The sequence below is a fragment of the Argopecten irradians genome, chromosome 16, assembly GCF_041381155.1.
Source record: "Argopecten irradians isolate NY chromosome 16, Ai_NY, whole genome shotgun sequence".
Lineage (NCBI taxonomy): Eukaryota > Metazoa > Mollusca > Bivalvia > Pectinida > Pectinidae > Argopecten > Argopecten irradians.
Genome location: NC_091149.1, coordinates 7143126 through 7158147, shown reverse-complemented (window position 1 = coordinate 7158147; position 15022 = coordinate 7143126). Strand labels below are relative to the sequence as shown.

General features: G+C 35.0%; 1 protein-coding gene and 1 long non-coding RNA gene across 2 annotated transcripts in view; one reads left to right on the top strand and one right to left on the bottom strand.

Annotated features, from left to right (window-relative positions):
* Positions 1 to 15022, bottom strand: part of LOC138311163 (uncharacterized) — a 159113-nt gene that overhangs the window by 52736 nt on the left and 91355 nt on the right. The gene's annotated exons all lie outside the window — the stretch shown is intronic.
* The window catches only part of LOC138311133 (cyclin-dependent kinase 14-like), a 47234-nt gene that overhangs the window by 24242 nt on the left and 7970 nt on the right, over positions 1 to 15022 (top strand). Inside the window, exons 3-11 of the mRNA XM_069252593.1 lie at positions 7263 to 7303; positions 7647 to 7836; positions 8194 to 8357; positions 9299 to 9390; positions 11249 to 11328; positions 12262 to 12356; positions 13800 to 13862; positions 14583 to 14644; positions 14923 to 14984. Coding sequence (XP_069108694.1) covers positions 7263 to 7303; positions 7647 to 7836; positions 8194 to 8357; positions 9299 to 9390; positions 11249 to 11328; positions 12262 to 12356; positions 13800 to 13862; positions 14583 to 14644; positions 14923 to 14984 — 849 coding nt within the window. The remainder of the gene's footprint in view (positions 1 to 7262; positions 7304 to 7646; positions 7837 to 8193; positions 8358 to 9298; positions 9391 to 11248; positions 11329 to 12261; positions 12357 to 13799; positions 13863 to 14582; positions 14645 to 14922; positions 14985 to 15022) is intronic.

Here is a 15022-nt window from a genome sequence, read left to right as displayed (position 1 = left end):
CAACTCAACAAGATGGCCGCCTCAAATTTATATGTATTAGAGTTGTGCATATTGCATTTTATTTGGGACCAGCAGCCATTTTTTTGTTACAGATATCATCAGGAAAGTATCTTTTTAGGTTCCAGGGTTTGTTGCTATTGCATTTGGGTGACCAATTTTGTTAACATGATTTTTAGTTAAAGTTTAGTTGAACATTTCTCAGAATACAAGATAGTCTTTCTTTTAAAAAAAAGGTAGCCATCTTGGATTAATGATTGCATTATGACTTGATGCAAAATTCACAAATTCTTATCGTTGTTTTTTTTCATTAAATTTTCACTTTTATAATCACATTTTCAAATTTCATATGTAGGATCTAGGACCTATGATTTATTTTTTTGGGACTGATCCGGTCAACATTAAATCCGCATTTGGATTTTTTAAAGTTTGTTCCATGATTTCTCAGAAAGTACTGAAGGATCTTTCTCAAAATTTATAGGTTTATGCAGTGTATTTGCATGATTTGATCGGTCATCTCAAGTTGGCCAACACCAATATTTTGATAGCCATTAAATTGAATTACCGCTATTTTCAAAGTATTGATCTGATCTTTTCAGAATGAGAATTCAACTTTAAAGTATTGATCTCTGATAGATTTATATTTACAGAGTTGAGCATATTTACAGAGATAGTGATCTCAACAAGAATCTTGGATTTTAGATAGGGAAAGTTTGTTACCGCTATTTCTCAAAAGTATTGAAGGGATTTTTCAAATTTCATTTATAGGTTCCCCTATCCCTAGTTGTGATATTGCAACATTTCGGTCAACAAGATAAACAGGCGGCCATCTTGGATTTGATAGTTAAAGTTTGTTACCGCTAATTTCTCAGAAAGACTGAAGGGATCTTTTCAAATTTCATATGTAGGTTCCCCTAGGGACCCCAGTTGTGCATATTGCATTTTGGGACTGATCGGTCAACAAGATGGCCGGTGCGGCCATCTTGGATTTTGATAGTTAAAGTTTGTTACCGCTATTTCTATGTTCTGAAGGGATTTCTCAATTTCATATGTAGGTTCCCCTCTGGATAATTGCATTTTGGGATTTTGATTCAAAAGATTGATAAGTGGCCATCTTGGATTTTGATCTGGGTAATAGTTTGTGTTTAAAACGCTTTTTTTAAATTACTAAAACGGATCTTTTATATGCATGGGTTGCAGATATTGCTGTTTTTTTTTTGTTTTTAAGAGAATCACTACGGGACAATATGCCTTTTGTTTAAGTCTGGTTTTGGAGAGTTGCTGTTGCAGCCTGGAGTAGAATTTTAAGTGGTTATAGCTGTTGGTTAGATTTTATGGTCTCCATTATTTATTACTACAGCTGTTTTTTCTCTCAAAATCTTTAAATTGACTTCCAGAAAAATTTGTTTCTTAACTTCAGGGATGGTATTAGTCAAATTTTTAGAACTTGTTGATTGCTACAATGTGTTCATACCTGCTCTCATTCCTTCTAAGTTACTGTACATACAATCAACTCTTGATCATCCAAACACTTGCGTCCCCAGCACAAACCGTCCAGATTGCAAATTTTCCAGAATCTTGGATTCACTTGTTAAATTGACTTCCAGAAAAATTTGTTTCTTAACTTCAGGGATGGTATTAGTCAACTTTTTAGAACTTGTTTGATTGCTACAATGTGTTCATACCTGCTCTCATTCCTTCTAAGTTACTGTACATACAATCAACTCTTGATCATCCAAACACTTGCGTCCCCAGCACAAACCGTCCAGATTGCAAATTTTCCAGAATCTTGGATTCACTTGAGTCAATGAACAGATCTTTTCCCTGCCATTTCCTTACCAATTGTGATATTTACTGACTATCAATGTCTGGATTATTCTGGGTCCTTATTACATTAAATATTTGGCAGACTTTACTTTTATTATTTAGTGTTTTATGGGTGAACATTTTGTGGAAGGCATTTGGAACAGAAAATAGTTTAAAAAAAAAAATTAATGATGAATTACATTATCAATTAAATTCTTATCGTTGTATTTGTTTCAAGAAATCATATTCACTGACTTTATAGATCACATTTTCCTCTAGATCTATAATGATTTATGCTTTTTCCATTAAAACCAAATATTTTTATGCTCCATGAGTGCTGTAATTTATATTGATAATGCAGTATACTTTTGATTTTCATCTCAACAACACAAATATACACTAGGTAGCCAGCCCTGAAGGGATGAATTGAAATTTCAAAGTATTTGTCTAATAGATTTATATTTACAGAGATGAGAATTCAAACTTTAAAGTATTGATCTGATAGATTTATATTTACAGAGATGAGAATTCAAACTTCAAAGTAGTGATCTAATAGATTTATATTTACGGAGATGAAGGGATGAATTGAAACATTTCAAAGTATTGATCTAAAAGATTTATATTTCCGGAGATGAACAAAGATTTCAAAGTATTGTTTTAATAGATTTATATTTATGGAGATGAAGGGACGAATTGAAACATTTCAAAGTATTAATCTAAAAGATTTATGTTTTCGGAGATGAACAAAGATTTTTAAAGTATTGTCAAAGTATTGTTTTAAAAGATTTATATTTATGGAGATGAAGGGACGAATTCAAACATTTCAAAGCAATGATGTAATAGATTTATTCTTACTCTCGAAATTGTTAATTGAACGATTTCCCTGTTATGTTCTGACGACGGTTGTTTATAGGATAATTGCCTCCCCTTAAGTACAGAGATAAGTGGAACTGCTCTCGGTTGCTGTGTTCACAGTTTTTTTCTCTCTCTTTCCCGGTAATTAACTTCTTGTGGTTTCGGTACAGGAATGGGTGCCTGTGTCTGTGAAGTGTTTTTGCAATAAACCAAGGCCTGTCTATTTCTCTGTTCTGCCATTGTAAATTACGGTCAAATCGACACTAACAGTTTGGGAAAAATTGCGAGGTGAGAGGGGTCTGTGGAAGGAAGGTAGGTTTAGGTAAATCAGATTTAGGTATATATATAGAAATGTTCTGCTTGTATCATAAGTCTTGGTATTATAGATTGTTTAGCTGTAGTTGTGATATCTGTTTCTTGTCAAATATATCAGAGAATTTACATTTTACTCAGACATTTTCACAGGAATCTCCATTGAATTGCACCGGTGTTTTAATATTGTCGTGAGATTTTTAAATTTTTATAAAATTTTGCTTCTAAAATATATATCAAATTTATACTTTAAAGTGAATAGTCGGGCAAAGAAAACCAGTCTAAATGCGTTCATTGGCCTTCCAAATGTTCTCACATATTAATATGACGGCCAAGTTCTGCTTACGTTTCCCAGTTCTGACCATTAAAGTAAAGGAAAGTTGAAAGCATTGAAAGCGAGGCTGCGTGTAAATGTAACCACGGACATAGTCAGCCGGGAGGACGTTTTAGGATTCCTGTACTTTAAATTAATTTCTTTGTACGCAGACAGATTTTGGCGAGAGATTTTATTTTTCTATTTCATAAGAAATTATACTGGATACATTCACACCATTTTTACCGACTTTAGCCATCCTTGCCCGACTGTTCACTTTAAGTATACCATTAACATTCACTTTTATTTAATGTATACTTTCAAATACTAGTTCTCCAGAGGTAGAATATATATAAACATTAAATAGTATAAATATCCCTTCCACAAATTTTCGGTCTCTTGGCCATCTTCAGGTACATAGAAACACAGGAAAAGCTAGGTGAAATCCATCTGGAACGTTTTGATATATCGAGAGGCCGAAAATTTGTAGAAGGGATATTTATACTATTTAATATCAGTGTATAGATTTTGGGTTATTTACTTATATTATCTACATCATCAACCCATTAATCATTATTAGTATGATTTTATAAATTACAAACTTGGAAGTTTAAAACAGCCAAAGCGTATTTTTTTTTTAACTAATTTTTTTTTTTTATAGTGCGATTTATCCGTGGACGAAAACCAAAATCTGACAATGTTTTTGCATCATTATGTCATGATTCTCGTGAAAATCGCAAATGTTACTCGCCGGTTTAATTTGTACGAATTTTCAAGTCCAGAAGACTAATTTTCAATTATTGATGGGTCCCAGTACAAAGAGAGTTCTCAAAATTTTGGAGAGTCCTACAGAAAATGAGGAGTCCGGGACTCGTCAAGGCGAGTCTCGAAAATCACTGATTAAGTTTATAATACATCGAAAAAATCACTAAAAAGGTGTTTAAAAAAGATATACCCTTTAACAGTGATTTGTTCGATGCATAACTTTACAAAAATGGTGAGTAAAACTTACGATTTTTCACATGCGAATCACGACGGTAATAATGCAAAAAAAACATGGTCAGATTTTGGTTTTCGTCCACGGATAAGCCGCACTGGTGTATTAGCCGCACTCCCAATTTTCAGGGAAAAAAGTCGCGGCTTATACTCCGGAAAAATACGGTAATGTGTAAATGTGATAAAGATGAAAATAATTACGCACCAGATGCATGACAATATTACTAAGAAACAACTATCAGTCGAACACTACTGCTTTATTGAGAACTCAAACTAAAACTGGTGCCCTCATATTTTTTCGATAAATTTCAACTCATACAAATTTCGCAGTAGCCATGGTCAAATTCTATCAGTTCACATGTCAAGGAAATAATGTTTCACAGCAGTTTGATGTTTAAAGGGACAATTAAGTGAGGCTAATTTGTTACATAACCACAAAGCTAAATAATGACACAAATGTATTGTTCTACATTTCTTATGAAACATAAAAACACGAAGTATGGGGGGGGAAAAAAGCAATACCATTCAGCAGGTACAATATGTATGCTGTACTCATACCCAAGCCAATGTCATGTAAGTTAAACAAATGCAATACATTAAAGCCACCACCGAAACAGGAGCATTCACACGATACGGTAAACATGCAACTGTAAAAGGGAGTAGTTCTAGACAAAAGTTGCTTTACTCCACTATCAAGGTTCAAAGTTCAGCATACAAGACATCCGACCACAATGTATAATGGCAGAAAGTGAGCGAGTTTGAATATTTCACACACATTTCACCAAAGTGGGATTTTACTTGCTCATATCACAGTTAAACCAACTAATCTCACTTTCATTAGAACTGTTTTGTTTTCAATGTGAGTGCAAATTTTAATGTACTCTTAAAGTTGTATGATCACTTTCGTTCTTTTTGTCATTATGAAAACTGTTTAAGTGTTATACACATTTTTCTCCGTCTATCTGAGGTTTAAACTATGTAATTTTGCCACTTTTTATAAAGTTACAGTACTGGAAGTATTTTTAGATATAAAAGTAAAAAATCTTTCATCGTGTACAGGTGAAAAATAGTCTCGAGAAGATGCCAAATCATTACAAGCTCTTCTGAAACATCGTCGCTTCAAGTTGTGAAACCAAGAGAAAATGTCAACAATTTTTCGTAAACGAAACACATGTGGTCGACCTCAGCAGACTGGATCTACAAAGAAAATAATGCTCGCACATTACAATATTTGATACACACAATATTGAATTGCGGCAATGTGTGAATTAGATGTTTAAAATACTCGCTCTGTGGACATATACTAGCACAATTTGCTCATATTAGCCAGAAGGAAAACATTAACAAATATATGTGCTTTTTCGTTAGCTACCTGGCTCGCCACGTGCAGGTCGTGTGGACATCAGTCACGTGATATGATTCGGAATTCTGTCAAAACCCGAAAATTCTGAACCTGGCGGTGATTGAAGGGGCTTTATTCAAAACCAGGAATATAATAATGGTCCCTTGATTTCGGCTCTCTTATAGGCCGACATATGCTTTTGGGGAGCTAAATCATCAAGTTACATGTCCAATGTTCAAATATCAAAAGTTTAAGCGACATATCATTACAGTGAAATTAGCATGAAATATAACTTTAAACTGAATTGTCCCTTTAAACAATAAACACTGATGTCATGTTGTATATTGGTGGACATGAGTAAATACCGTATTCGACCCAATAAATGCCCATGTCCCTATGAGCGCTCCTCCCCCTTTTTGAGGCCTCAATTTCAATAAGATAAAGACATAGACTACACAAAACTATATAGGTTTGCAAAATTTCATCTAATTAAGCACCTGTTCACTTTTTCAATTTTTCAAATGCCCTGGGCACTTATTGGGTCGAATACGGTAATGACAATTTTATCTTACTTCTGATTTTCTTCCACATTTTACAAAGCCAACTACCAAAAATAAATGGTGAGGTACTCTCCCTTAAACAGTATGGTTAAAGCCTACATTCTTTCCTTGAAATCGTACAGTATAGCCATGCAATAGTTTTAGAAATCAAATGACACCCCTCCCTTCTTATCCTGCTCCTCAAACATCGATCTATTGATATTCTTGTTAGGTCCTCAGCCTTGTGCTATCTGTGTCTGTCCTTTTTGTCCTGGCACATGACATCCCAACTCCTCGACATCTCTCGCTATTACATGAATATTTATTTCTCCCATACTTCACAGAGATAACCTGTGGCTACTAAGGAAAAGATAACTCTATCTTACACAGAGAGATGTAAGACGACGTTTATGACATTTGAATACAATGCAGCATAACCTGATATACATTTTGATCGATATGATCAATCATGATATGCTTATAGCCATGTCCTTGTGATGCATACGCTTGGAAGCAGAAAAATAATCAAATATTGGTAATTGGTCTGTCATGTTGACATGGGCATCTCTATCCTTGTGTAGGGTTTTGGCTGGTTAACACTCAGAAAGCCTTATAATTATGTTGACCAGGGCAGAGATTTATAGAATATTTCACCCCCATAAAAGACAGGAGAATCTGAATTTGAGGGGTAAGATTCTTAAGTTGTCAAACAGAAGGCAATGTCAAATGTTAAACAGCGTAAGAATTTTATCCCGAGGGTTGAGATTTCCCGTCTCACCCTTTAGAGGGTAAATAATTCTTTTTATCTTAACCCGAGCACTGCTTTGTGTGTCTTATAAACATTTCACTTGTGCAAGCGAGGATGACGTGACCTTAATGAAATGTCATTACCACTGTCGTTGTGACATCATTAAATTGTTGTCATGACATTATAATACTGTTATTGTGACGTCATGAGTCGGTGAAACTGTTGATATCCCTGGGGTTAGAAATTCCTGTCCACTTAACAGGCCCATGAAAGATTATATGTGTCTTATATAAGACTTTTCTAGTTAAAACCTGTACATTTTACATATTAACAGATGTTTATTTTTCCTTTCAGCCATTACAAAAGAGGATACTATACATGAGAGTGACCAGGAGGTAAGTATGACTTGGCAGGTATGAGATAAAATGGGCGTGGCCATGTGTGACTGGGCAGGGCTTAGATAAAATGGGCTTGGCCAAGTGTGACTGGGCAGGGCTTAGATAAAATGGGCTTGGCCAAGTGTGACTGGGCAGGGCTTAGATAAAATGGGCTTGGCCAAATTATCATTATGATATATTAAGAAAGATACGTATGGAAGCGATCAAAATGTAGTCTATTAAAAATTAAGTTTATGGCACCTAAGTGCCTTGCTAATTATACCTGTGACTTATACAAAGACATCTATTTCTTTTAAGACTTGAATTTTTAATAAATAAAAGTAATGTGTTTTGTTTCCAGTCGGAACAGGAGGGCCTTGTGAACGGTGTGTCCCCTGATGGTGTGCGAGGCTACCCAGGGGCAAACCTCACGCTCCAGCGTTGTTCATACAAGGATGATTATGACGGGCCTAACGGGATCAACCCAGCAAATCGTCATACTGGTGGATACCATACGCTTGGCAGGCCAACCGTGGTACACCGCCTCACAAGTATGGAATGTTATTATCTTGGAATGGCTGTGATATCAAATTTCAATTATTGGTCATCTAACATTATTTCTGATATACTATAGTATTTTTGTGTCTCTGTTGATTTAAATTTATACATATCGATATTGTGGATACATAAATTCATGATCAATGGCTGTTAAGTATATTTTGTAGTTAAGTGTTGTACAATTATTTGCAAATTATTTGAGTTGGTGTTTGAGCTCAAATTTTATGTTTTGTGATTTCATTGATTATGACGGATAAAAATTGAATGTTTGTTGATTTTGACAGATAAGAATGAATGATTCTTTGTTTCGTTGACTTTGATACACAAAAATTTAATGTTTGTTGTCATAGATAAAAACCATGCCCCTGTGAAGAGACACCACTCGGCAGGAGATATGCTGGACGGCACATTTGACCTTGACTCACCGCCGGACAGTGAAAAGCACGAACGACCAAAGTCTGAAGGTCACACGTACCTCCGACAGTTCTCACCAAAACGCACTTCTAGTTATGGAGTATGTGTAAAAATGAATGACTTCATAAATTTTTTAACACGGTCAAATTGTTGGAATGGTGCTTGACTAAATCTTGTTATTTTATTCATTTGAGAAAATTAAATAATTGCTTGTATGTTAATGGTTAATGGATTTTCACATATCTGTGACGATTTGTAAAATTATGCTTACTTTATTAGCAAAGTTAAAGGGGGTGTATACTTGAATCGGGTTGTCCATACAAATTTTATCTGGTGAACCACTAAACAGATTTTGATAAAATTTCGTACACAAAACCCTATAGGATTCTGCAATGTCCCCTATTAATGGAGTTATTACAACTGTTCAGCGGAGTGATTAGTTGTCCACTCTGGCGACAGTTCTACTTTATTTAACCTCCAAATCCAAAATTATTTTCTGTATCAGAGAGTTCGAAGTAAGATTCCCATGATTGCCTCCCTTGTACTAGTGTTTGGTACCGTTGTATTTACACACTTTTTCATTTTCAAAATTTAAAGTAAGGAAAGTAACTCTTTCAACACTTACTTCACAGCTCTTCACAGACCAATAAAATTATCTCCCTTGTACTAGTCTCAAGTAAATTTAAAGTAAGTGGAGTAACTCTTTTCAGACTAATGGAATTATCTCGCATGTACTAGTGACTTAAATGGGGTATAACTTATTTGCAATAGAATGATATTACATCGTATTAATTTATTTATAGATGATTTATAGCAAGGGGGAGTAACTCTTCCCACAATTTATAGCAAGGGGGGGGTAACTCTTCCCACACCAATATTATTATCTCCCTTTTTGTAGTGTCTAGTAGTGCAGTATACATTATTTGCAATAGAACAAGATCATAGTTTGCATTTCTGGATTATTTAATGAAAGAGGAGTAACTCTTCCCACACCAATGAAATGATCTCCCTTGTACTAGTGACTATATATTGTATTTGCAGGGGAATTCACCGTTTGGTAAAGCTGATTCCTATCAAAAGTTGGAGCAGCTTGGAGAAGGCAGCTATGCTACTGTCTACAAAGGGTTCAGTTGGTGAGTGTGAACAACTTTGACTAATACCTAGCCTCTTTTAGACTAATACCTAGCCTCTTTTAGACTTATACCTAGCCTCTTTTAGACTAATACCTAGCCTCTTTTTGACTAATACCTAGCCTCTTTTTGACTAATACCTAGCCTCTTTTTGACTAATACCTAGCCTCTTTTTGACTAATACCTAGCCTCTTTTTGACTAATACCTAGCCTCTTTTTGACTAATACCTAGCCTCTTTTAGACTAATACCTAGCCTCTTTTTGACTAATACCTAGCCTCTTTTAGACTAATACCTAGCCTCTTTTTTACTAATACTAGCCTCTTTTACTAATACCTAGCCTCTTTTTTGACTAATACCTAGCCTCTTTTTGACTAATACCTAGCCTCTTTTTGACTAATACCTAGCCTCTTTTTGACTAATACCTAGCCTCTTTTAGACTAATACCTAGCCTCTTTTTGACTAATACCTAGCCTCTTTTTGAATAATACCTAGCCTCTTTTTGACTAATACCTAGCCTCTTTTAGACTAATACCTAGCCTCTTTTAGACTAATACCTAGCCTCTTTTAGACTAATACCTAGCCTCTTTTTTACTAATACCTAGCCTCTTTTAGACTAATACCTAGCCTCTTTTAGACTAATACCTAGCCTCTTTTTGACTAATACCTAGCCTGTTTTTGACTAATACCTAGCCTCTTATAGACTAATACCTAGCCTCTTTTTGACTAATACCTAGCCTCTTATAGACTAATACCTAGCCTCTTTTTGACTAATACCTAGCCTCTTATAGACTAATACCTAGCCTCTTTTTTGACTAATACCTAGCCTCTTTTTGACTAATACCTAGCCTCTTTTTTACTAATACCTAGCCTCTTTTAGAAACTCTTCTTCAAAATACTATCCTTGACATGTGCGACCTGAAATCAAAGATTTTACTTTGCTATTACCTTTTCTTTTATTTCTTAACAACTTTCTTTTTCATTATATTACCATCCACACCATCTGATATCTTTAAGCTTTTATGGAGCACTTGGCCTGCTATTTGCCATAAGGCATTACAGAGTTATCTGCACTTCATATTACAGGGTTACCTGCCCTTCATATTACAGAGTTATCTCTTCTTCATATTACAGAGTTACCTGCCATTTATATTACAGAGTTACCTGCCCTTCATAATACAGAGTTACCTGTTCTTCATATTACAGAGTTACCTGCCCTTCATGTTACAGAGTTACCTGCCCTTCACAATACAGAGTTACCTGCCCTTCACAATACAGTTACCTGCCCTTCATATTACAGAGTTACCTGCCCTTCATATTACAGAGTTATCTGCCCTTCATAATGCAGAGTTACGTGCTCTTCATATCACAGAGTTATCTACCCTTCATAATACAGAGTTATCTGTTCTTCATATTACAGAGTTACCTGCCCTTCATATTACAGAGTTATCTGCTCTTCATATTACATAGTTATCTGCCCTTCATATTTCAGAGTTGTCTGCTCTTCATATTACAGAGTTACTTGCCCTTCATATTACAAATTTACCTGCCCTTCATATTACAGAGTTACCTGCCCTTTTGGTTAGGTGTTGATTGTTTTCTTTTGTATTTGCTTCAAAAATATCAGAGAAAATGATGTAATTTCAACTCAATAAGTAATCAAAACCTGCTTTAGTCGCAACCTCTCTGTAAAGACCACCTGCTTAAGAAGACCACTTTTCTAAGGTCCCAGTATACTGCAGGCTTCTCACTGTGGTTAAATGATATGTGGACTAGGTTGACAGGTTGTCAGTCCATCAGGTTGTCAGTCCATGACAATATCTTTCTGTTTTACTAAATTTGATTTGTTCCTTAAATTTCAGTTTAACCAATCAGATAGTAGCTCTGAAGGAAATCCGATTACAAGCAGAGGAGGGCGCCCCCTTTACTGCTATACGGGAAGGTAAGTGTTATTGCTAAAGGGAGTCACAGTATTAAGTGCTCTGTGTGCCTAAAATTGTTTTCAAAAAGGGCACTTACTTGTTCAAAAAGAAAACTTTATTTCATGGTGACATCAAAAGTAATCAAGTAATTTGATTTGTCTTTGAAGCAATCTAATTATAGTTAGACTTAATTTGTAATTCCGCTACACTAAGATCTAACAACTCTCTGTTCAGGGTCACTTCAACATGACCCTTGGCATAGGATCGGAAAATTTCAGGACATAGTATATGTAGCTGGTAGCTTAGTAGCACTTCCGCGAGAATCAACCACACGGAAGATTTCATAGGCGACACGCTGATTGGCTAACCACAGGGGTCATGCTGAGGTGACCCCAAACTGAAAGTTGTTAAATCTTGTATTTGAGTGTAATGTAAGGCATAGTAGTTGAGTGGAATTACTAGTCTAATTTTAATTAGATTGTCTTTCAAAGGTCATGACCCCATATAAGATGTTGTTAGATTCTCTGTCTTTCAAAGGTCATGACCCCATATAAGATGTTGTTAGATCCTCTGTCTTTCAAAGGTCATGACCCCATATAAGATGTTGTTAGATCCTCTGTCTTTCAAAGGTCATGACCCCATATAAGATGTTGTTAGATCCTCTGTCTTTCAAAGGTCATGACCCCATATAAGATGTTGTTAGATTCTCTGTCTTTCAAAGGTCATGACCCCATATAAGATTTTGTTAGATCCTCTGTCTTTCAAAGGTCATGACCCCATATAAGATGTTGTTAGATTCTCTGTCTTTCAAAGGTCATGACCCCATATAAGATGTTGTTAGATCGTCTATAAAACCGAATGAAAATTAAATGATCTGTATTTGAATCTTATTGTTTATTTTGTGTACAGAAAATTTGATCATTATGTATTGATATCTGGTTTTTCTCTTCCAGCCTCTCTGCTAAAAGGCCTAAAACACGCAAACATAGTCACACTTCACGACATTATACACACCAAAGAAACTCTAACATTTGTGTTTGAGTATGTTGTAAGTATAATTCATTTTATTTTATTAATTACTTAATTAATTGGATGCAAATTTATTTGTAATCATTTGATGACAAGAGTATGGTTAAGCAGTTTATTTACTAGGAGATTTTTGCCTTGGTTCACAAAAATTTGATACGCAAAACAGTGGGAAATGGTCGGAATATTTGATAACATATTCTACGTTTCAAACCATATTGTGAAAATTTGAAACTGCTAAAACCTTATTCCAAACTAAACATTTTTAAATGAGAATTTTTTAACCTTGCCAAATGCAAATAGTAATTGTATGTTCCTACATTACTCAATGGTTTGAAATTATGGATAGAATGGAAAAAAGGAAATGGAGGGATTTGTAGTGTTGTTCCGATTAATCGATTTAGTCAATGTCTAGTCGTTTCTAGTTCTAATAGTTATAGTTTTTTGCAAATAACATTTAATATTCATTTAAATCATAATATATATGATTTTATTGTATATAAAGGCAGTTGAATATGAATTAAAAAGACATAATTGGCGTGGGGATGGGGGTTCATTTCACCATGGCCATGGTATTTTGACCCCCCCCCTCCACCCTCAAAAAAAAAAAATAAATAAATAAATGCCTTCCACATGCTAGCCATGGGTCTAACTTAATCCCAATTTGGAGTTTATCATAATTGAGAAGAAAAAATCATGTCTACAAGTGTTATAGTAACTTTCAGAAGGGGGGTCAGTTTACCTTGGGGGAGGGGGGGTTTCAATTCACCATAATGGTATTTCGACCCTGGGGTATTTTTCTACCATGGGGGTCAAATTACCATACTACACCGGAAATCCATTAATTGATCTTCGTTTATCATGATCGATTACAGTTTGACTTACATTAACAATATATATGATAAGAATTTTGTGGGTCATGGCAGGTTTCTCGCCAAGGAAGCTTGTGTTTTATCAGGAAAACAGTTTCAATGAAATGTAGACAATAATACATCTTCATTAATTTTTCCGATGTAAATGTGTGAAAGGCGATCCCTCCTACAACATCAGGACATATGGATTTTCCGGAAACAAAAGTGAAAGTAGATTGGTAATCTGGTAGAAAAGTAAAGAAAATGAAATCTATAATCGGAGTGAAGTTAACTTCAGCTCATGATCGATCATTAGTCGATCATCAGTCACTTGCTTGGAAATGATGATCGATCATGAAAATGCAACCGATTCCCAACACTAGGGATTTGTAAGGAAACCACTATCCATGTTTATAAGGAAACCACTATCCATGTTTGTAAGGAAACCACTATCCATGTTTGAAACAGATGATGTTTTATTTGTTCTGAAGCTATATTTCAACAATAAACTTTTGTTGATGAATACTTCGTTCGTCTGAAGCTATTGTTTCATCTTTATTTTAAGTTGTATGTAGAAAATAAAATAAAAATATTATTTTGTTGTTTGCTTATAGCATACAGATCTAAGTCAGTACCTGGAGAAACACCCGGGAGGTCTCAACGCTTTTAATGTGAAGGTAAGATATGCTTATGTAATGTACAGGGGCCGCGGTGGCCGAGTGGTTAAGATGTCCCGACATATTACCACAAGCTCTCCACCTCTGGGTTGCGAGTTCGAATCCCGTGTGGGGCAGTTGCCAGGTACTGACCGCTGGTCGGTGGTTTTTCTCTGGGTACTCCGGCTTTCCTCCACCAACAAAGCTGGCATGCCCTTAAATGACCTTGGCTGTTAATAGGACGTTAAAATAATCAAAAAATGTAATGTACACAGTGACTGTAAATCAGCATACTGTTAAGTCATTAAATTTAATGGGTGTACATTTTCAAGATCTTCTGTTTTGAGCTTAATCGTGGGGTTTATTTTCATGAAATTTCTTTGTAGTTTTTGAAAGCGTCATTCATATGATTTTGAATAATTTTGTGAGGAATCAGATTTTGTGAATTTGGATGAATCCATCAAATTAAATACAGTGCACACTACAAATACTAGCAACTATACAGTACATGAATTTAAAATTGTATGTCAGCCCACTTAACAAGTTCTATATTATGTATAATGTCATGGTGACCTATATTATGAATTATGTCACAGTAACCTCTATTCTGTATCATGTCACAGTGACCTATATTATGTATCATGTCAAAGTGACCTATCATGTCCATGCTATATCTGTATCATGTTATGGTAACCTATATTCTGTATCATGTCACAGTGACCTATATTTTTCCGTCCACAGCTCCTGTTGTTCCAGTTACTGCGGGGTCTGGCCTACTGTCATCAACGTAGAATTCTCCATCGGTCAGTAAATGTACCGGTCACTTGTCTGACCTTTTGTTTCATTTGAAATAAAGCATTGAAAGTTGTTCAGCCATTTAGTTGTTCAGCCATTTCCTGAAAAGCATGTAAGATAAAGCTTTTACTGTGAATCAACTTTCTTTTGCAGCTTCCAAATCTCAGAATTTCTGTTTGCAAACAAGTTGGCAAAAGTTAATTTTTGTGGATTTTAAAGTTAAATGGAATTATCTATCGATATATAAATTAGATTTTAATCTTATGATATTAATTCATCATTTCAGAGATCTGAAACCACAAAATTTACTTATTCATGAAACTGGTGAGCTTAAGCTGGCAGATTTTGGTAAGTAACTTACATATATAGTTCTCATAGAAAATATT